A 23948-nucleotide genomic window follows, 5' to 3' on the forward strand; every position below is an offset into this window, starting at 1 on the left:
GATACATTCACATTCATTTCCCTCTAATGAAACAGTTTTTAGATGTAAAAGTTATATTTAAAAATATAAGATTGGTTTTAGTCGTATGTATGTGTCATGCAGTCGTAATGGATTAGTAATTCGTAAAAAAACAAATTGAATTAACGAAACTCATCAGCAGTATGAGTGGAATAATTTTTCTTCAAAAAATATCCATTTGCATTTTTGTGCACATAATCGAACTGAACTCCAATTTTGGAAAGAAAAGATCATGCTCATTAAAACATACTTACAGTCACTCAAGTTTTGGTCAAGACTGCAGAATTGTTAATCGATTTCCATCTTTTGAAAAAACTAATTGTTGGTTGATTTCCATGCAAAAAAAATCAACAAATGGAAAGAAATAAAAAGCAATGTAATTTTTGAATATTTTTTTTATAAAATCATATATAAAACAAGTAAACACGTATAAAAATTAAAGTTAATAAAATATAGAATCTCAGTAGTTGTATAAACATATTTACAAAGCAAATATTGGCATTGGAAAATAAGTCTAAGTCATGCAAAATGCAATACCAACTTCTTACAAAGCTGCAAATGGAATCGTCATATCATCTGTATTTTCTTTGTGATATCTGCAACTAAATTCCGTCTTTGGATGAAAGTATTAGAGATCTAGGATCCATTTCTATTGGATTACTGGTCCGACAGGAAATTTCAAATTGATAGCTTCGTAATAGGAAGATAAGTCCAACCTTAACTTGCAACAAAGCAAACCTCATTCCTGAAAAGAAATGAAAAATAATAAATTGAATTTATAATTATAATAAATATAATTATAATTGTTACAATAAATAGAAAAATGTAAGTTCAGTTTAACTTTTTCCTATTCGTTCTCACGATCTTTCTGTCTAAAGGGTTAACCTTGAAAGTGACACGGACTAGTTCTTGTACTATACTTGTGAATTATAATTTATATGTCTGGGAATTGTCCAAGTAAGTTAGAGAAGGTGATGATTAGCAATCTGCACTAAATTATGTTTAAAATACAATAATGTGCATAAATTATAAAATTGTTCACTTATCCTTTAACTAATCTGGAGATTTAAAGGTGCTCGAGTATTCTGGCAAGATGTGCAGGCATGGAGTCATACTGAGAATGAACACGAAACGACAAGAGGAGAGATTTAAGGATGTCTCGTTTCGTTTCGAGAAAATGTTGTGTCGTCTTGGTTCGAATTTTGATATAATACAAAAGTAATACGAGGTAAAATATATAATAAAATAATAAGTGTAGTAAATTTACAACATTCTGATCATCACGCAGCAAATTTCATAAGCTGTGACAGAAACAATTGACACACGGACAAGACAACGCACATTTAATGAAGCAATATTTTTCTGTCTTGTGAGGATTTCCGACTTTTATATCAACAATTCATTTATACCTTGTAAAATGTTGAGGTTTGGGTACTCATTAGTCGCGGTTCCATTTTTCAACTTTTTTTTTTTTTAATATTGCGAACTTAAAAATTAATTCTCAAATGTCTCTACCTAATTACTTGTATTTAATATTTAGAAAAACTTCTATTGGAATAGCTTTGTGTTGTCAATATATTCCTCATTCTGAAAGAAAAAGGTCTTCAATTAAATTATGATTTGATTGACTTTCAGGACGAATAAACAAAGATAAATATCATGTCAAAAGAATTTGTTAGTGTTTTAAGTATTACAGAAATCTTTTGTGTTTTTTTAGGAAAATTACACGGATTAAATTATATAGTTCTTTTATTTCTCAATTACACAATTTTGGAGAAAAAGAGGATGGGACTTATAAGCACCTAAGTTGGTACAAAGATGCTATTGTCATTTTTTTTTCATATATTAGTTTGATATGACTACATTTATTATAATATTGCAAGTATAATAACCTTTTCCATTACCATATACAATTAATAAACTTGCTGTATTAGCATATATTTATTCAATGTCAACACAGAGCTGCCTCCTAGCTATATGGTTAGCGAATGACCCAGGTTCAATTACCAGTGTTAGCTTAAAGCTAGGATTTCATATTAGGATGTAGGCCTACCCTTCATAAGGCATCGGTGTTGAGTAGGTTGTTAATCGATCTCGACACTATTATATCCAGAAACCAGATTTATTTATTTATTTCATAAGAACAACACAACAGGTTTAATGCCCAGTTATAGTGTCGTGTAAAATACATAATTTCAAATTTATATACACATTATATAGTATATCAGTAGCGTACATAGAATCTCATCAAGCATACGTTCAAAACACCCAAGTTCGCATTGATAATATTTTAAATAATAAAAACAATACCACTTAAAACGTGTATTATTATGTATTCGGTTTGGGTACAAAACCTCGCGGCCAGAATCTCGCGGCGACAACCTCGCGGACCAAAACCTCGCCTGGCCAAAACCTCGCCTCCCAAAACCTCGCGGCCCAAAATCTCGCCAGGCCGAAACCTCGCCTGGCCAAAACCTCGCCGCCCAAAACCTCGCGGGACAAAATCTCGCCGGGCCAAAGCCCCGCCTGGCCAAAACCTCGCCGCCCAAAACGTCGCGGGCCAAAATCTCGCGGGGCCAAAACCTCGCCTGGCCAAAACCTCGCCACCCAAAACCTCGCGGGCCAAAATCTCGCCGGGCCAAAACCTCGCGCCCCAAAATATCGCCATACCCAAAATCTCGCCTGACCAAAATGTAAATATTCCAACAGATGATAAGGATGACGGTATAAAAGACGCTGTTTCAGAAGAAGTATCACGGGTATTTGACCAAGTCCCGCGATACCATATGAAAATTCTATTTCTGTATTAGAGGATTACAATGTGAAGGTAGGGCGACAGGATGTTTTTAAACTGGTTATAGGGAAAGAAAGTCTGCATAAGGAAAGTAATGACAACTAACGAGGTTAGTTTCTTGAACTTTGGAACATCCAAAAACTTAAAATTTTAACAAAAATCTAATAATATTTATGAAAATATGAAACAATATATGAGTTTTTACGACGTCCCTTTATTATGTCCTATAGGTTAAAGGAGACGTAGATGACAAGGAATAAGGAAATGATCGAATAAAGAAAGTGGGAGGAAACGGGAATAACCCGAGAAAGCCCGATGTTTTGTATATTATTATTATTATTATTATTATTATTATTATTATTATTATTATTATTATTATTATTATTATTATTATTATTACTATGATTATTATATGTAATGTGGAATTGAATATTAGGAAACACATTGGGTTAATTTTAAAGAAAAGTTTCATTCGCGGCGAGGTTTTGGCACGGCGAGGTTTTGGCCCGGCGAGATTTTGTCCCGCGAGGTTTTGGGCGGCGAGGTTTTGGCCACGCGAGGTTTTGTCCTGGCGAGATTTTGTCCCGCGGGGTTTTGGGCGGCGAGGTTTTGGCCACTCGAGGTTTTGGCCCGGCGAGATTTTGTCCCGCGAGGTTTTGGCCGGCGAGGTTTTGGCCTGGCGAGATTTTGTCCCGCGAGGTTTTGGCCGGCGAGATTCTGGGCGGCGATGTTTCGGCCGCGAGATTTTGTCCGTATACCTATGTATCCATGTTATTTTATATAATGTATCCACACGTCACTAGTTCTTCTTTGGAGCGAGTATAAGAGAGAAAAATCGAATTCGATATTTCAACAAGTTTACATATTTTGTGGCTTCTGCGTAATGAAGAAGTTTTTTTTGTTTTTGTTTTTGTTTTTTAATGTCCGTCCATTTGATCATTTGTCCCGATATACGTTCACTCGCCTAGAGGTATACTGTTCAACGTAGATGCTTTTTAAAAAAGCTTTCCTTTCTATCTCAGAAATAAGAGTAATTTATTTCAGGATGAAAATTTAAAATAAAATGCTCTTTTCCCGAAAACAATTCTAGCTATCTCTCTTACGTTTCAGACATAAATATTTCATTAAAAATCCTATATTATGATACATATAATTTCTATGGGAAGAAACTTACAAGAGATAATTTACTGTTAAAGGTGTGCTTTGTCTAGACGATTTTCTCAAAAATTACAAAAGCTTTAGTTAATATTCATAAATAAATATTTCACTAATAATCTGACAATATGACATAACTCATTTGCTTCTAAAGATCCAAAAATGGTAGTTTAATATTGAGTCCTCCGTGCTGCGGCACACGGCATCAGAATTGTCACTGTAATCTCACCTACTCCTAAAATGATGGATTCGACACAAATATTAGTCATTTTCGATAATTTTTTAAATGTGTATTCCCCTCCCCTACGTAGTACCCTCCCCTCCCCAACTATCAGGGCTGAACTTGGATTGAAACAGCATCAGAAGTGTCACTGTTTCTCTCATCGACCCCGAAAACTATGGATTCAACACTAATATCGGTCATTTTTGATCATTTTGAAATTTCTCTCCCTCTCCCCCTCCCCTACGTTGAATCGTAAAAGTAAATAAAAGCACCCAAGACCCGACCCTCATATATGTTGAAAGTTTGATCCAGATTGTTTGGGTGGTTCAAAAGTTATTAGGTTTTATTAGGTTTTATTTATACGTTCCCCTCCCCTAGGATCTACCGTTGAAGTGAAATTACAAAAATGTTTCCAGATCCGAACATCATGTCTCTTGAAAATTTGATTGAGATCGGTCGGATAGTTCAAGAGTTATTAAGTTACAAAAATAGTAACTTTCAGTCTTACATAAATTGATTTTTATATATCTCCCCCTCTTTCTCCTCCCCTACGTTGCTCCGTCAAATTTAAATCATAAAAACAATCCCAGGCCTGAACTTCATCTATGTTGAAAATTTTATCAAGATCGGTCGAGTGGTTCAGGAGTTATTAGGTTGTATTTACTTTTTATACCCCCTTCCCCGGCCCCTCAGTTCTACCATCAAAGTGAATAGCCTAAAACGACCCAGCCTCGAACCTCATCCGTGTAACAAATTTGATCCAGATCGGTCGGGAGGTTCAGGAGATTTAGAGTCACAAACATAGTGATTTTCAATCTTTTATATATATACAGATTATACATGATTTCTTCTATAAATTTAATTAACTTATTGTAAGCAACTGAACAATATTTTAAGTCAATGCCAAATATGTAAACTTACCTAGGTTGCTTTCTGGATATGGTATCAGGTGTTTAGATTTTAGTAGATAATAAAGTATAGATATCAGGTCCAATAAATTATTACTGAAACAAAACCCTCTAAGAATAGAAATAAGTATCAGAACTGTTAAAACTTACCAATACAAGTTCGTGGTCCTTCTCCGAAAGGCATGAAAAAGCAAGGAAGGCAATTGGATTTTCCCTCTTCATTAAATCTTTCAGGATTAAACTTTTCTGGCTCTGGGTAATATTTGGAATCATGGTGAATACCGTAGATTGGAACTATAACATCTGTTCCCTTTTGTATTGTAATATTGGAATTTGGAATTCTATAATCTTTGTTGCACTGTCTTGAAATGAAGGGAATTGGAGGATACTTTCTCAATGTTTCTGAAATAAATAATTACGAAAAAATTAACTTATGAGCAATTACTGTTGCATAAGTCTATTCATGCTTGATGTGTCTATTATTCTAATTCTTCCTATGACCAATCAGTTAGTTCGTCAATTTAAGGCACATCTTTTACAAATTAAAATGTTCAGTTTGTTCTTATGTAGGAATAAAGATTTTTCTAAACTTTAAGTGTCCTGATCAAATCTTTACATTTGTAAAATCTACTTGAACTTTCGTGAATTTATGCCTAATACAAAATCAATAAATCACATTATCATGTATGTATAAATTTAAGGTCAGTTGTGAAAACATCTCATTCGAAGATTGTCATATTATTTTCAAAACGACACTAATGATTTTAGTGAAATATGATTGAATCTATTCTTGTTACATGCAAGAAAAATATTTAGCCAGACTCACTTTGTTAAAAATCAATTTGCAGCCACTATAAGAAATCTATCTTCTACGGGACTTAAGGATTTATATGAAATTGGTTGTATTTGTTTCTTCAAAGTGTGAAAGATAGATTTAGATGAAAAAAAAATACGTAAGTGTTGAGTGTAATATATACATACTATCAAATGTAGTATACTTAAATTAATATATGGTTACCGTACGCACATGTGGTGCTGGAATTCTGCGTTCGATTCTCTCCGAAGCCTATATGTTGAAGGCAATAAAATGCAATAGCTATCTGATTAAAATTTCTCAATTTTAAGTGTTTTCACAAGCTTTCCATATCTTATATCAGCATACAGAGCAGATACTAACAATTCACGTTCAGCCTAAAGAATGACACGGTGGTTCATAACAGGTGGTTCATTCTCTGATTTGACTCTAGGGCATATTAATTTGTGAATGGTCAATATCGTGTCCGTGAACTTTCTCGAAGAAACTTCCCGTTTTCTTCTACATTCTCACTCTACCAATTATTTTATTATCGTTTCCTTCATTAATCATTCCTGCCCTTTAACCTAAAGGGCATAACTCTATCTCTCTGTTTAACATCCTACGCTTATGCCCATTAGGCTAAGAGAGATGGATGATAAAAGCAAGTGAATGATTATAGAAGAGTTCGTGGAATGGGAATATGAGGGGAAACAGGAGTAGCCCCCCCCCAAAAAAAAGCACGGACACAATGTTATCCACCTCTAACTTAGTTGATCGGGGATCAAACCAGGAACCCTACGCACTAGATGTAAGCTAAATGGCATAACCATGAGATCTTAAAAAAAATCATCTTATTTTTACTTTGGTTTTCAGTTTAGATTCTGAAATGAAAGATCTCAAACAATATATAAATTCTAATATGTTTGAATGAGGAAATATCATAAGCGGATCCTCTTTAATAAAGATAATATCATATAGTAATCTGTGTCAAAAGTTTCATTATAAAGTAATATCATATAGTAAATCATAATGTGTCAAAAGTTTCACAATTAGATAATACGACTCACGATTGTTGCATCGAGCCTAATCAATACTAAATTATAGTAGCAAACCTATTTTCAGTACACACAGGGCTAGTAGGAACTGTAAGTATGACAAAAAATCAACTATTATTATCTGAAATGTTGATTATGATGTAAAACTCACCATGTACAACCATGTCCAAATATTTCATTTCTTGAATAGCATCATAAGTAACTTCTTTATATTTCTGCAGAATTTGGTCGATTTCTTCGCTTAATTTTCTTTGAATACTTTTGTGTAATGCCATTTCGTACAGTGCAAAACTCATTGTGGTTGAGGATGTTTCGAAACCAGTCAGGAAGAACATTAGAAGATGAGCTGTAATGTCATCATGAGTGAAATCTGGAAATGTGCAAAATTGTATTAATTTAGTCACCTAGAAACTAACAATATTAATGATGACAATATTAATGATAACAATTGATGACAATATTAATTACCAATAACTTTTATTTATAATTAATTAGAGAAAATCAATTACCAGGATTATCTTCTTACTGCGTATATTTCTGATAGTAGTACCACTAATTTCCGAACTTTTATTAGTTACATGATGACCAATTCACTTTCTTTACATTTTAAAAATATGTACAACATTCAATTCAACAAGATATATTAAGAAGCTTAATGATAATAAACATTAGTAAAATTTTCACATTAGTAAAATTTTAATCATCAAGGAAGTTGAAAGTGAGTATTTTTTGATCGTATTTGGAAGATCCTAAGTTCGAATTATAACTGATGAAAGTAAATTAATTTTAAAATTATGTATAATAGAAGAACGTTTTTGTCTGAGATGGAGATGTTTTCTTTTTCTCTGGCCGATGAGAGGTTAGTAGGGTTGGCAATGTCGTATGTAAGTACAAAATTGTCATATGTGGCTTCAGTTATCCGATATTGTGATAGTCCTCAATACAGTACTATCCCGTTAAGATTTAGGATTTAGATTTCTGGGCTTTCGGCATCTATGACCATGTTAGCCTGTCACTTACATTGGATGACGTCCGTCTGCAATCACACTATCCGGGGAAAGGGAAGGAAGAAAGACTGGGGGAAAGAAGGAAGCAGTCTGGGACATATATGTTAGGTACAGCACGGCATTTGCCAGGTGTGAATGAGAAAAACCCAGGAAAACCTCATTCAGGATGACTGGCCTGAGAAAGCTTTATAACATTTTTTCAACCAAGTGCCCCCAACGCGAATCTAACCTTGAACCGAAGGCGAAAGCGTTAGTGACTACACTACGCGGGGCCACTAATACTATCGCGTATATAGTCAGTACCATACTAACAAGGAACTAACATAACCCTGCCATCCGGACATCCGAATCAAATCTAGTTCATTCGATAAACATAACAAAGATATGTTCATGCATAAAAAATCAAGTGCCATGGACAACGTAATAGATATGAGGGAAAAACTTGTATACCAGCAAACGCTTTCCCCTAATACCTATTCTGTCTATCAATACAAATCTTGGTACACACATTTCTTATCACCTATAGCATTTTTAGAGATATATTTGAATTGTGCGCTTTTACTCGGAACCACTCCAGAGGGGTTCAAAGTTAATGGGAGGGATTTCTAGAGGAATTTTCCCGAATTCTTCCAATTTTCCCTGCTCAAGGGCGTTATAAGTCCAAGTACATAGCATCTCTGGAAAGCTTGTTTAATGCTGAAGAGAGTGAAATATAAACCATAACTTTCCAGTGAACAGTGTTGATATAATAGCTATTTCACTGCGAGTCTACGATTTTTTTTATACTAACAGAGTTAATGAGCCTCAGGGACTTACTCCGTTGTCCATGGTACCTAATTTTTTGTGTATGAACATATCTTTGTTATGTTTATCGAATGGACTAGGTTTGATTCGGATGTCGATGATACATTCATGTCCATTCCTTGTAAGCAAATTGTACAGAAAATTAAAGAATGCATGAAATGATCACATATAAACATGCATTATCTTAAAAATGGAAAAAGGCGTTATCAAGATAACTAATTAATAGTGTAAACTCTTTGTTTACAAGATTAACGGATAATATTAAGCAACACTCTAAAATATTTTGATTTCTTTCTTGTATATTTTGTTCTCATTTTACCTTTTCTTATCGGTAAGTACTGAGATAAAATCAGAATAAACAAGTTATTGATTTTCCTTCACTGAAGTACTTTGACAATTATTTCAATATACGGCGCAATTTTAAAATCTATAGATAAAGATGAGAATAATATTTATTTTTCAATTAATATTATCTTCTGCTTTCTTAAATACTGGACAACAAGCTCATTAATTGCAAAGAACAAATAAAGTAAATTAGTACTTTGGAATTATTTACGATTCTTAAAGTATAAATCCCCTTTTTATTAAAAAAAATCCTCTTGGAATTTTTAAGGACATTAATTGATATTGTTTTTACTCATAAGTGAGTTTTCAATTTTAAATCTCTTGTTACATAGAAATACATTTGACAGGAGAAAGGGAGAGTCTAGCTGATTAATTTAGGATATCTACGTAACATTATTTGATGATCTGAAATGTGAAAAGGAAATAAAAAGAAGAATGTAAAGATATTATAGATTAAAGAAAAATACATTAATATTTTTAGGATTTTCGAAGGAAGAGTTATAAAAGTGGATCAAATGTTATGGGAAGTGTATTGCACTACGTGACAGAAATATCCATAGGGTTTAGAAATAAGAGACACATTATGGCAAAAGGTTCTTTTGTATAATGTAGACCTACAAAAATAAAAAAGAGAGAGAAGATTAATTGGTGGAATAAAAATTAATGGGGAAGTGTTGAGAATGAGAAGAGAAAAGAAAAACAGAGCAGAAGATAATTTTAATATATGTAAATTCTTTGAAATATTCCTTTATACTATGGAACATATTAGACATACGAACTTACCTGGAATTCTCTCCTTTGTTATGTCTTCGTTATGATTGATATCTTTACGACAATTGCCTACTTCATCCATATAAGTATTTTGCTGCATTTGTATCAACAATCCAATAAAATCATTTCTAACTATATTCTTTTCCAAACGATATTCCATTATGTTTTTAACCAATTCCTTGAAGAAACTTGCAGTTTTGTCAGGAACAAATTTGAAGCGCAAAAAATCTGCTATTTTAGGACTTACTGTCCGTATTGATAATCGTAGTCCAGTTAGAAATGAAGGTTCCGCAAGTTGCTTTCCCATTCGATAAAATTCCGTATCCGGGTTATTCAATGAGTTGGAGTGAATCCCAAAAACACAAGCTCCGATGATGTCAGTCGTAAATTTTCTTAATACGTCCTTTATTTCAAACTCCCAATCGTTCACTGCATAAAGATACAAGAATTTATTCAGTTCTTGTCCTGTGTTGACCATTCGGTAGAACATCTTCTTTAGTCTTACAGAAGTAAAAGTTGGAGTTAACTTTGTTCTTAAATCCTTCCATTTATGACCTCCACTGTTAAAGAGTTGTTTAGCATGCAAAGGATCAACTTTTTCACTCACTTTGAAAGCATGATCATGAAAGCAAGAAAAATCTTTCACCAAAATATGTCTTATAATATCCAAATCCCTTATTACAAGTACTGGTCTTGTTAGGACGTAGATGCCAAAGAACCTTTCTTTTGGATTGTCGAGGTAAAGTTGTTTCATTCGGACTCCAACAGCTTGTTTCAAAGATATGGATGTTTTTATATTTCCAAATATAGTTTTAGATTTCACATAGGGAACTCGTTTACGTTTCCAGTAGGTTTGTTTGTATTTTATATATGTGTAGAAAGCAAGCAATGTGCTTACAAGTAACGAAAATATTTCCAGTGTCCATCCTGCAGTAATGAACCCCATTAGAAATCAAATAACCTGCAAGAAACGAAAATATAATCCAATAAACAAAGTCACTATATATCATATAGAGCTTGGTTATATTGAGGGTGCACTATTTATTTATTTATTTATTTATTTATTTATTTATTTATTTATTTAACAATCACCAGATACAGCTCTGAGGCCATTTTACACTGGATATCCAACAACAACAACAACAACAACAACAGTGGAAAGGATTTGGGAAGGTATCGGCCAGGGCCTGTTTAGTAGGTACCATCCCGGCATTTGCCTGGTAGGACTGAGGGAAACCCTGGAAAACCTGTCAGGATGGTCGGCAGCGGGATTCGAACCCACGACCTCCCGAATGCGAACCCAACGACCTACCACTTGAGCTACTTCGCTCGGTGTATACACAACACCTAGTGCAATGGTAATAATGCATGGGCTTACAAATATTTTACAGTATATGTTATCTTATCGTATTGTTAATCATATCGAGTACATTGGAAATAACGAAATTCATTAGTATGTAATTAATTGTGTAGATTTATGTTGATTATCTAAAGAAAATAAGTCAACTCTGAAACTAACCAACTACTAGAGAACAACAAATTAACGCCCTTTAGGTTAAAGGAGACAAATGATCAATGAAAGAGAATGATTATGAGATAATTGGTGGAATGAGGATGTGCAAGGAAACCGGACAATCCCGAGTAAACTCATAGATACGATTCTGTACACTACAAACTCACATTATCTGGGATCGAACTCGAAGTTGAAAACTTAAAAACTATTTCTTTTAATGCCTTTACCGAGATGTTTGCTTTTATGGTCTTCTAATTATACCTTTTAAAAATATTTTTCACATTCTACACATGAATATAGAAAATTTGAGAACAGTTGAAAACGCCCGTGCCTTTTTAGTGGGACTCGAGCTCACCGTGGATTGCACTTCGTAATCCGAAACCGAATACCAAAGATCCTTCGGGTACTGCCACCAGCCCTGAGACACTATCCCCTCTCAATTAATAGAGAAATATTGATATTTTTTGAAGATTGTTGCCTAAAATTCTTGAATATTACAAATAATTATTCTTTAGTATATAAAATCAGACGAAAATAACAATTTACTTGACTGCAGGTACGGAATTCTTATGTCTGGCTAAACTTCATGTATAACTGAATTATCACCTATATAAATTCTTATTTCAACAGCTTTTCTGTGAGAAAAACATCTCTCTCTCGTTTTTTTAGGCTACCGAAAAAATCATTCTATACTTCAAATAGTTATGTTCATTAAAAAGTTCTTCACATAATGTATGATGTCTGCAAATATACTAATAAGAATGACACACTAATACAAGTTTTAGTAGTATTATCTTTTCTATGAATTTCTTCGTGGTTTAAAGGTTACCCATGCTGTGTGGGAGAGATCCTAATATGATCTTAGTGAATTCTCATGTGGTTTGAAATGAAAATGAAATGAAATCTTTGAGTCTAATGCTCCACGATTAAGTCCGTTGGGCTAAGGGAGGTGATGACTAAAGCAAGTGGATGATAATGGAAGAATTTATGGAATGAAAAAGTGGGAGGAAACTGGCGTACCCCGAAAAAACCCACGAGCACGATGTTGTCCAGCACAAACTTGCTTGGCCTGGAATTTTCCATTTATTTAATATTCTGAATTTATAACAAAACATCTCGCGACACCCTTAATGCAGTAAGAACTCGAAAGTGAGGCTTAATAATTAGTAATACCTATTCTATACCAGATTATTTGATTTTTATCGAAAAATGGAATAAAATAGTGGACTTTACAATTATTCAGTTTGTTAGTAGAAGTGCGTGTTACGTATCTCATTCCTTCTGGAGGTCTTCTTAATCAGGTCTCTTACCTGTTTCTTCTAGAAAGTTCGATGTACACTGTAAATGTGAGGCAGTGAAAAGAGTGCATTACAAATTTGGCGACCGTGTTCAATGACATAGTCTACATAATACCACAACGTGGGATGGCATAGAAACCTGTTTGAGAGTGAGGTTGATTGAGAGAGGATTTACAGTAAAAAAGTAGTATTCAGTCCGGTGGTGTGGAAATTCGTAGTGAATATAATAAACAAAATAATAGTGAGACTCATGAGTGCCGCGTGAACGTGAACGAGATAGTTGTAGGAAGAATGAACAGGGAAGTAGATAACGTTACTGAAAATTCTATACAGTCATGAAAAGATGAAAGAAGATGACAAAAAACGCAATAAGAAAAACCGTTTATTGAGAATACTAGTAGGAGTATGGAGATGTTCGTATGTCTTATACATCAATTTTAACAGTTTCGACTGTATGGAAAGGAATAAATAACGAAAGCGCTTAATATTGTTATGAATAAACAAACGATGGTCACCATGGAAATAAAACAAGATAGTAACAGCTACCAAAATACTTTCGGGGGTTCAACGGTGACCAACATCTCTTGATGTGTTGTGGAGAAGAGGACGTGATTAAAGTGAAAAGTGTTCATCTTACATTTAATATACACATTCACATTTATTTACAAACACATTTATTTTCATCCACAACTATTATTTTCATCTATATTTCATTTATTTTCACTTTTTTCAACTTTTACACCCTGATTAACTGGGTAGCTGGCCCTCTTCGCCCCGCTGGACCTCCTTCCCGATTTTGACTTTGATACTTCCCTACTATTACAATTTTATACCTCTCCCGATTTTGACATACTATTCACTTCTTTCACGATTATACTGAATTTATTTTTTTTTATCTTATTTCAATTTTTTAACTATATAATTCAGACAATTCGACTCTCAAGTTGGCCTACAATTGCAAATGGCGGCGTCTGCCATTTGTTAATTTTCAATACAATTCTATAATTCATTTCTACACAAATATATCACTATTTCTACATTTGTAGCACATAAAACTTTAGTTATTGCTGCATCAAATAATTAACACCATTAATGGTGATGAAGACAAGACAAGAACAAAATAATTTACATGAAGATATGAGTCAACAATCACATCTGATCAGTAAAAAAGTCAGCAATAAGGAAGAAATAAGAAAAGAGATGACGTACAAATTGGTATTTTAAATTCTGATACGTCTTGGAAACCTTTAAGAGATAAACGGAACATTTTTGTTATTCAAAACTTTAATTTTGGATATGGTTGGTGAACATGGTGTCAAATCAAAAGAATGCTGCTGTAATTGTTACATAATTGGTGGCCGAAAGGAAAAGAAAGAAGAAACTGAACGTAGAGAAACTTATAATGTGAAATTACAATCTATCAGAAGAAGACAAACAGATCGTTTTACAATACGGAGAAAAATTAAATTAGAAGAAATCAGATGGATACAATGGAGAAAGTAAAGGAGAAAAATAATCTAGTCTTATTGGAGGAAGAAGAGAAACCAAGCTGAGGAAGAAAGACGAAATTTCGACTCTGAATAGTCGACATCTGGGAAAAAGAAAAATTCTTCGCCCATGTCTTCGAAATAGGATCAGAGGGCAACTGATTTATGTTTCAGGGGCAATATTTTGTGTAGTTTGGTTTACTTTTACACTTCTATTCCTTCTCTCTCTCTCTTTCTCTCTTTCTCTTTCTCTCTCTCTCTCTATCTATCTTGTGGAATAACATTCAGCAACGCAATTCATCTTGACTGAATCGCGATTTTTGTTTATGTCAAGTGTCCGTATAGTATGTCCTTAACAATGGCTATTGCAAAATACTTTCCGAAGAATCAGAAACTTTCAGAAGATCCGTCAGTGTTGCCTGAAAAAGTAAAAAATGCGATTTCTTATGATAGTGGTTATATTACTATGAAGAATAGTGCCGGTGAAAGTTGTTCAAAATCAGTATCAGTTAGTTGCTAGTGCTGTTAGTGTTTTAGACATAGGATGTTATTTAGATAGAAATCAACCAATAAACGATATGTTAGATATACAGATATCCTTTTCCAAAATATCCTTATGTCCCAGCTCCAACATCTGATTTTAAATCAGATGAGGTAAACGAAATCGATCATTCGAAATCAATGGCTTGTTGATTACTCGTCGTGGCTTGTATATCGGCTAAACATAACGGGGGCTTGTGTAGACTCTGCGTTATTGTTTGGTTTCAAGCGCGTCGTTGTATTCAGAGTGCGTACTTTTACTAAGTATAATGATTTCACGAGTCAGCACGCGAATATATAAGATCATTTTGACATCGTGCGTTTGCAGTCTTAGTTTCTTGCATGTAGTCAAACTTAAATCAACCAGTGTAGCGCAACAGATAGATCTTGCTTTATAACAAAGAATTTAAACCGAACCGTCAAATGCCTTATGCTATTGTGTCATGCACCATTTTGTGTTGGCACTTCGAGGCAAAAAATCTACCTCCAATGTCTTCTATTACCTTCCCAAGTATATAGTCGATGCAGTGGATATACTTCCATAAGAAAATCTTTTGAAATTATCATGTTTTCAGAGTTATTTCCTTTTTCCTAGGTATTATTCTGAATTCCATTACATTATCGTTCCCACTTATATTTTTCATCCATTTCCATCTTAGTCTTATGGTTAAGGTTCAGTGAATTCATTAAAGGAAGAAGAATCCATTCTGACACGTAGTTTCTTATCATACGAAGAGCAGTAAATTAAAAAAAAAACTGTTGAGTTTGTTTGTCCTATTCATTTATATTATTGAAATGTACCATCACATAAGTACTACGTAGGTGAGTGCGTAGGTTTGTGAAAAACAAGATAAAACAAGAAATCGTATTATACAACGGAGTACGGAAGATATCTTTGTATCTTTTCTTTGGATTGAATGCTCCATAACTTCTTGAAATTATCGTAGATTTTAACAGCATTAACGCCTTCCGATACAATAGCAGTTAGTCAATGTCCTAGATTGCGGAAAATTTCCATTATCTAAGGAGAAATTTATATCAAAATTTAGCAAATATTTTTTGAGCCGAAATGCTGAAACCCACGCAGATAGTAGCTTTGAGTTACAGGCTGAATTTTATGGTTTTGTTTTCCTATTGACAGGAATTGATGAGTCTCAATCCTCTTCTGTTTCTTTTTTTTTTTCTTTTTAAAAAAAAAGCATTTCTTTCTCGTCAAATCTTGGTAAATGATCGTTCACCATGACTCCGTTTTTCTACCATAATGGAGAAAGATGAAAGTATTAGGAGACCGGAGATATCCGAGTGGTTAAAAGCCTGACGCCTCCTTTGGAACTAGATGTTTTCTATCTGTGTTTTTTCGTGATTTTACTTGCTCTATGGTTATTACAACTTCAAATTAATCAAGTATAGAGGTTGGTGAATTACAATGAATCTTGTTTTTCAAGTGGAGTTAAGTGTTCGTACTAGCTAAATTTAGAGCAACCGAAGATAGGAAACAATGTTCCGCAATGATACTGTGTAGCAGTGGTTCCCAACCGTTTTTTGACTAATGATATACTTTAATGAATACAACGTAGCGACATATTTGTTTGGTTTTTATTACTAATAATATAAATTAAAGGTCTAATAGTTAAGCCAGTGGCGTACTCAATGTGATTTTCGAGATTTAAATTATATATTACCGGAAAATAAACATTTACTATATGGGAAAGGATATGAGATTGGGCCTTTTATGCCCCTTTGATGAAATCTGCGTACGCCCCTTGTCTAAGCCTATAACTTTCTATAAAATAATGAGTATATAGTGCTGAGCGTTGTTGCCGCCGTTGGAGGCGTTGACTAGTACATTTTGTCTCAAAATTAGTTTCAACATGATTTTAAATTCTAAAACCTCGCAGCACACGCTATGGGACTGCGCGACACATTCCGGTTGAGAACTGCTGCTGTGAAGAATATAACTCATTTATATTATTTGGCACATTCCTTTACCATATAACAGAAAACAACCTATAAACATGCATAAACTATAGTCATAAGTGCAAGAAGACTACCATTTCTAATTAGGGGAAATTTAATTTAAAAAGAAAAATGTTTGTGTTATTGGTGGGAAATTTGTTTAAGAAAATCTAAGAATGTTGAATTTACTTGTTAGTAAGGGAAGATTATGACAAGAAGCTTAACGGGTGATGTACTTTGAGAAGCATTGGCATTATTTACAATTCCACTGATAAAAAATCTTCCGACTCTGGGCTTTTGTTACATAACAAATCTTTCGAGCATCTTGTTACGTCATACCTATACATGTTGGAGATAAAAGGGTTCCTTCTTACAGCAATTTACAGATTGGAGGATCGTCAAGTTCTGTTAGGATGCGTAATTTGTTTTTCCTGTTTGGGAGCATGCCTGCAGATAACATCTAACAGAGTTAAGATAATCTTTTTTCAAGGAGAATACATCACTATATCTTATACGCATATAACGGTAAAGATAACTTTCTCACCTGATCAAGATCAAATTCATTAGCAACTACATTTAGAAAACATCTTGAAACGTAGTTACGGTGTGCCTTCTTTATCTTCGACGTCAGAAGAAATCACACCACCTGCGTTAACCTTTGACTAAACAAATTTCTCAACTACCGTTGGCTCGTTACTACATTTACGTCGCTATTAATGATAAACTTATTTTACTGCCAATAACAGGGTATTTCCTAAAATTTTGCATCCACTGGTTTTTTCTACACGTTATGTTCTCTTGTTCGTAACCGACTACCGAGATGGGTTTCGGTGGCTCAGTGGTAGAGTTCACCTCTCGTGCATGGGGCCCATGGTTCGATCCCAGCTAACGCCAAATAATCTTTGTGGTGGACAAATACCTCCGGGTTCTCCGTTTCCTCCCATTTTCTTCATTTCACCATTTCATTCATTTCTCATCGTCACTGTCTCCCTTAGCCTAACCGGCATTACGTGGGACGTAAAACTTAAATATTTCATTTTTCCGAGTACCGATATAGTAGTTGTGATAATTTTCTCTTCTCCTTGTTTCTCCTGATAGTAACAGGCGTTATCCTTCTCAAGTATCATAATCTAAGGGCCTAAGATAGTGTGATTTGGCATAGCCTTAAAGGACTTATTACAATACAGTGTTTTAGTTTGTATGAGCCCTTTAACTTCAATAAACCAAGGAACATAATGAACTAACTAAATAAAAAAAAATAATTCTTTGTATAATTCAAGAAGAAACACAGTTTACAGCCAACATTTAAGTTGGTACTTCAAAAGAAAGGAAAACAACAAACAATATCACTATTGGGTATTTATATTTGTATAATACTCATAAAGTAACATAGTACGAAATGATGCCATTGGTATAAGTTTGACTTAGCAATTACTATAAAAACTATGTGTACGAGGCCATTCTTTACCTTATTTATTTATTTATTTATTTATTTATTTGTTGAGCGGCTGTAGGAAAGACAATGGTAACTGTCAGTTTCAGTGAAATTGAGTTGTTAAGTAGAATGGGTTGGAATCGAGCACAGAACAGTATGTAGGTAGTATAAGTTCGGAAATGTCCTGTAGATGGTAGGGAAAGCTGCTTACTACTTGTCATGCTTTGCATTGCATGAGAATGTTGAACTTTCTTTTCTACTTTACTCAGTGGTGCTATTCTAATCTTTTAACAACCGGTTCTCTCTCTCTTTATATATATATATATATGAGAGAGAGAGAGAGATAGTAGATGGATAGACATAATTCTCTTCGGAAACAAACCATACCAAGAGTTCTTACATTGTAGAACGCAACCCCAATTTTATCACCTTGGGTTCGAACTAAATACTGTTCCTATTATACGTATTTTTTTTAGCGCCACGTTCAAACAAAACAGACTTAAAGGAGGGGAAAACATATAGTATAATATACAATAATGTATTTTTGTTAGTGAGATGCATCTAGCTTCAAAGCTTTACCAAAACCAGTCTTTTGTTGTCTGAAAATTTCAAATTTTATTTTCACCAATACAAATATGGAGGACTGAAGAGAATTAACAATTAAGACGTGGAAACCTTTTATTAACATGAATGGAAAACTTTATTGGTCGCATCAGCTAAATTTCTTGGCGTCCACCCATTCAAATTTCTGTCTGCTCATTGAATTGAAATAATTCAAAGTTACTTGTTTTCACAACCTCGCAAGTGAGCAGAAATGGTAGAGAAATATTTTCACAAATTTGTTTGGTTACTTTCTTTACTCTTGGTTAGGTGATGCTTATGTATGCATGTGTGCGTTTGTATCTTGGTATAACAAACGGTTCTGCAAACTCGAAATATTTTAACAACCGGTTCTACCGAACCGGTGCAAACCAGCTGAATAGCACCACTGACTTTACTCGAAAGTTAAAAAAAAAAATATGACTTACTATTGTTTTCCCCCGAGCCTTCCATATCCAGTTTAAAAGTTCCATTTTCATTGATATCCTTAACAATCAATAGCACTAACAAGTGTAGCAAAAAAGAAACTGGAAGTAACACAACTAAGGCCTACATTTAAAGGTATCGTTGCGGCATTTGATTGGTGGAACTAAAGAAAGAATCCTTGAACACGTCGGTTATGATGGTTGGAGAGTTTGAACCTGAAGACCTTTCAAATGTAAAACAGGAACTTAAATCACCAGCCTACTCTTCCTCGGCCAAATAAAGTGTTATAAAATTATAGAGTTCAACTATCATAATTTTATCACCTGTAGAAGCTAAAATTAAAATTGAAAAATATACAAAGCCATTATATATTCAAAGGAAGATCTTGGTTAAAAACAGTTGCAATAGATACAAATACATCTATATTAGTTTATAAATTACAGTTATTTCACTGTCACAGACATAAATTCATTGAAAACGGAATATAGGACTTATATTCATGTTGATATTAACTTGAGTGTAGTAGTAGGGTAATAGTAATACTGTAGTAGGTTAATAGTAATATTATTATAACAATAATAATTACTACTACTACTACTAGAAATAATAATAATCCTTCAATAGTTTCCTTCTACTTTTCACTTAATGAGTTGTTTAGTTAGAGTTGAACATTTTTTATTATTATATCTGTATAAGATATGCATCTATAGTATAAATGGCTACATGTGAATTGACCAAGATCAAAACGGGGATCATGTGTTGAAAGAGGAGAGTCTGTAGAAATTCATTTAGCTACAATTAGTATGAATACTTTGTAACTGGTAAATAATAATAATAATAATAATAATAATAATAATAATAATAATAATAATAATAATAATAATAATAATAATAATAATAATAATAATAATAATAATAATAAAATTGATAACGGTAAAAGCTTTGCTTTTCAGAAAATTTTCTTGAAGTGGAAAGGTTTTGAAGTCCGAAAATACTAAGTTTACTCAAAGATAATGCGTGATTGATTCTCTAAAGCTTATCTGGATTCCCAACAATTTGAAACAAGAAAAGTATTTTTATTTCATTTATTTTGCTGGCGAATATAATGCTTGCGTGGACCTTTATTTTATATTAAGAGGTCGTAACACACAGAAGCAACATATATTTATGCAACAAGTTAATTTATCGGAATGGTGAATGGCAAATTTGTCGTAAGTTGAAACAGAAAAACACAAATAATGATTCGTTACAATCTGGTGTAGTTTATGTTTGACAATTGATAACTATTGTAAAGCCATGAAGCAAATGAGGCAAAATTTAGTTGAAAAGTATAGGCATTACATTCGACTATATATATTGAAGTAATGTTGGTTGATATGATACTCCGAACCTTACAAACTCGTACTTCATGTTGAACATTGAACTAAGTGCAATGGGTAAATGAACAATGACGTTACTTATAGAACGCCTAAAGCAATGTAAGATTATTTATGGTGCGAACATTGACTTCTGAAACGGGAAAGTAATAATAAACTTAACAAGAGAATTTCTAATCTTATCTCAGCTATTCTCCATTAAGTCCCGAACTCTTGAAGATACAATCCGCTGTGCACACAGTTGCAATGAGATGTAAAAACAATACGAAAGATTCATTCCTTTAACCTCCACTTATTAGTTTTGAGAGGAATTTTTACATAGTAGACATGACGTAGGAAGTTAGAACGAACCACTTTTATTTTTGAGCTAAAATTAACGAAGGTCACTGCACCTTTTAAAATATCACGACTCATGCTTTCTTAAAATAAAGGGCTCTTAATTGATATATCATGGAGAATCTTATACCAAAATGAAATGAAATGAAATCTTTAAGATTTACGTCCCATGGTTATGCCGGCTAGGCTAAAGGAGACGGTGATGATGAGAAATGAATGAAATGGTGGAATGAATAAATTTGGAGGAAACAGGAGAACCCCGAGAATACCCACGCACACGGTGTTTTTCCACCACAAAGTTCAGTTGGCGCGAGCTGAGATCGAACGAAGGACTCTATGCACAGATGTGAACGCTCTACCACTGAGTCACCGCGGCCCCAATCTTATGCAAAATCTCGAATTAAATTGTAGTAAAATTTGGTGCTCTTTATACTTGAGAAACATCTGCACTCTCATGCCTTATAATTCGCGAAGGCATATAACTGACCAGACGGTTTGTAGTTTGGTCATATGGGCTTAACATATTAACAGTTTTTTGTGACTTTTAAAGATGGAGTTCATAACCTCTAAAAATCAAGAATATATTCCCCTTCGCTGGTCTAGTGGTTAGCGCGTGTACTTTGGTTCACATAGACATTGGTTTGATTTCCGGTGAGAGAGCATTGCATGCACCACCTCTTTATACCTTCGCGTCTCGTCCTTTACACCCTCGCTTCTCAGAAAGCACAATAATACAAAATAATCAATCAGTAAACAGAAGTAGAAGTGAAACCACGTTGCACCGAAGATATTCGATCATACAAAATCTTACCTGCTAAGCGTTCGACTCGCTAAGCAAAGTACCAATCTTGAAAACACATTCACTAGAGGTAAAAATAATCTTGTGTTGTCTTTGGAGAGAAATTTCAACTTACCACTATATTCTATATTTTAAAAAATGTTATTGTTAATTTCCAACAAAAATTGCTGATGCAATTGATAAGTAAAATACAAGGTTATAATTTGCAGTGAATAACCAAGGGGAAAAATTGAATCATTGAGGGTTGACGACTTACAAAATACAATAAACATGCATAATATGTATATAATACAGAGCCATATCTTTATTAATAATCAGAATAGCAAGTGCGTCAATCAGGCTTAAAAAATTACTATGAATCACGGTATATCTCATTTTGTTTTACATAAGAACTTGATATGTTTTTATTTCTAGCATTACCTTGCGTGATGACACATTTCTGATTCTCAGGGATGTTTTAAAGGGGCTAATATACAAAGGGAAACAAAGAAAAATGTTCACAGGGCGAAATTTTAAAATTAGCTACGTGAAGAAAAAAGTGTGTTGCACAGTATAACATTAGAAGAAAATCAATTAATTACTTAGGCATGATTAGCGAGATAAATAAAATAAAATTCATCAGAAAATTCTCCTTCTAAGGTTACTGTTACCGTGACATGTTCAAATTTTTGTTGAGCTTCTAAAGGTGAAGCTATTAAAGACAACAGTTAAATTATGAAAAAAATGAAGAGAAGGGGATGAGGAAATAAATGCATCCAGCAAACCTTCTGGACACAATGTTGCCTCTAAAGACTCACATATTCTCGGATCGAACCAGAGATCCTTTGCACTGGAGGTAGCTGCTCTATTAGTAAGCATCATAATCCCTTATCGCGACTGATATCGAAGAAATTAAAAATATAAAGTGAAGAACGGAAATTTCTTCTTTCTGTTGTGTGTAGCCTATCTAACAGTTGAGAGCTAATTCGTAGAAATGGACATAAACATTTGAAAAGATTCACGAAAGTATGTCAACCAAACATATATGAGAAGAGAACGAAATTCAACAATATATATATACTCCACTTAGTACAAAGCTCTTATGATAGAAACCTTTTAGGTAGACAAAAAGTGAAAGTATAATCAAATAGAAGGGAGGGTGTGATGGATCAGCGGCGCTCCCTGATTCGATCTCAAGTCATGTATTTTTTTTCTCCCGTTTCCTCCCAACCCTCATTTCACCACTATTCTTTCATAAATCACTCACTTTCATTGATTATTTGCCTCCTTTAGAATAAGAAGATTATTACTATGGGACGCTATATTTAAGAGTTCATTTTTATTTAATAATAAAGCAGGTGAGTGTTAATAATTATGATTTTTAATGGTTGGTACAGCTGACTGATATAACGATGAATTCTATACGATGAATTTTAAGATTCATTCTAGTACGATGAATTTTAAGATTTCCTAAGCACTTTTTTTCATAATTTCTATCACAAATTTTCTGTGACCCTGCATATCTATGAAGTGTTTTCCATACATAGTTTGCTGATAGAACTACTTAAAGTAGATGGAAGAAACTTAATTACCCTTTTGATCAGTAATGTAACTGAAACAGTCTAACATTTCTGTATTAAATGCTGCTGAAACATTGGACTGCAGGTAAATAATGGGTCAACAGAAAATTATTAATTTTTCCTATCCCAGATATGAACAATTGTCAAAAGAAAATAAGAAAGAAAGAATGTTAGTATCTTTATACACCTTTTTGATAGAACTATAATTCTGCAATCTTATGTTTATATGTTTCAAAGTGTGCTCAAATTTTCTAAAAAAAAAAAAAAATAAATAAATAATAAAAAAAAATGCTGTATTATGATAACTTACCTTTCGATAAAGATTTCCAAGCTATCTGGATTTAATATAGGCTAATGGACACAAAAATACACTTCCGTATTGATATTCTCTATAAAGAAATCAGTGATACTTATACGTTGCACTGGGATGTCCTTCTTATTTTTCTTGGTCAAGTTCAAATAACTTTCGCTATCCCATGCTATAATTGCCAGTCACGCTGTTTGTTTGCATACATTACAAAGGATATTTCGTAACTTGTTTATGGTGTAGAACTCTTGACGGTAAATACTATTTACGCATTGTGATGTAGAGTCTACGTGAAAAAAAAAGAGAATGTTTGCTTTTAATTACGCTTAATATTAAGATGCCTACGTTACCATTATTCCGGGGTACGGTAGCTCAGGTGGGCTATGACTTAATTCTATTCGAAGGATTTCTGGTTTGATCTCAGCCCATGTAAGTTTGTG

General features: G+C 33.6%; 1 protein-coding gene across 2 annotated transcripts in view; it reads right to left on the minus strand.

Moving 5' to 3' along the window:
* Window positions 1-395: 395 nt before the first annotated feature.
* The window catches only part of LOC145668546 (cytochrome P450 6j1-like), a 29864-nt gene continuing 6311 nt past the window's right edge, over window positions 396-23948 (minus strand). The window contains exons 2-6 of one of the 2 annotated variants that reach the window (XM_081736533.1): window positions 23512-23794; window positions 9889-10837; window positions 7101-7319; window positions 5249-5500; window positions 396-763 (exon numbers count right to left, since the gene is read on the minus strand). In XM_081736533.1, the coding sequence (XP_081592659.1) occupies window positions 621-763; window positions 5249-5500; window positions 7101-7319; window positions 9889-10822 (1548 nt within the window). In that variant the 5' untranslated portion in view covers window positions 10823-10837; window positions 23512-23794 and the 3' untranslated portion in view covers window positions 396-620. The remainder of the gene's footprint in view (window positions 764-5248; window positions 5501-7100; window positions 7320-9888; window positions 10838-23511; window positions 23795-23948) is intronic. The other variant, XM_081736532.1, reaches the window with a different exon arrangement.

Source organism: Thermobia domestica, chromosome 13 (assembly GCF_964235325.1).
Source record: "Thermobia domestica chromosome 13, izTheDome1.hap1.1, whole genome shotgun sequence".
Taxonomy (NCBI): Eukaryota; Metazoa; Arthropoda; class Insecta; order Zygentoma; family Lepismatidae; genus Thermobia; species Thermobia domestica.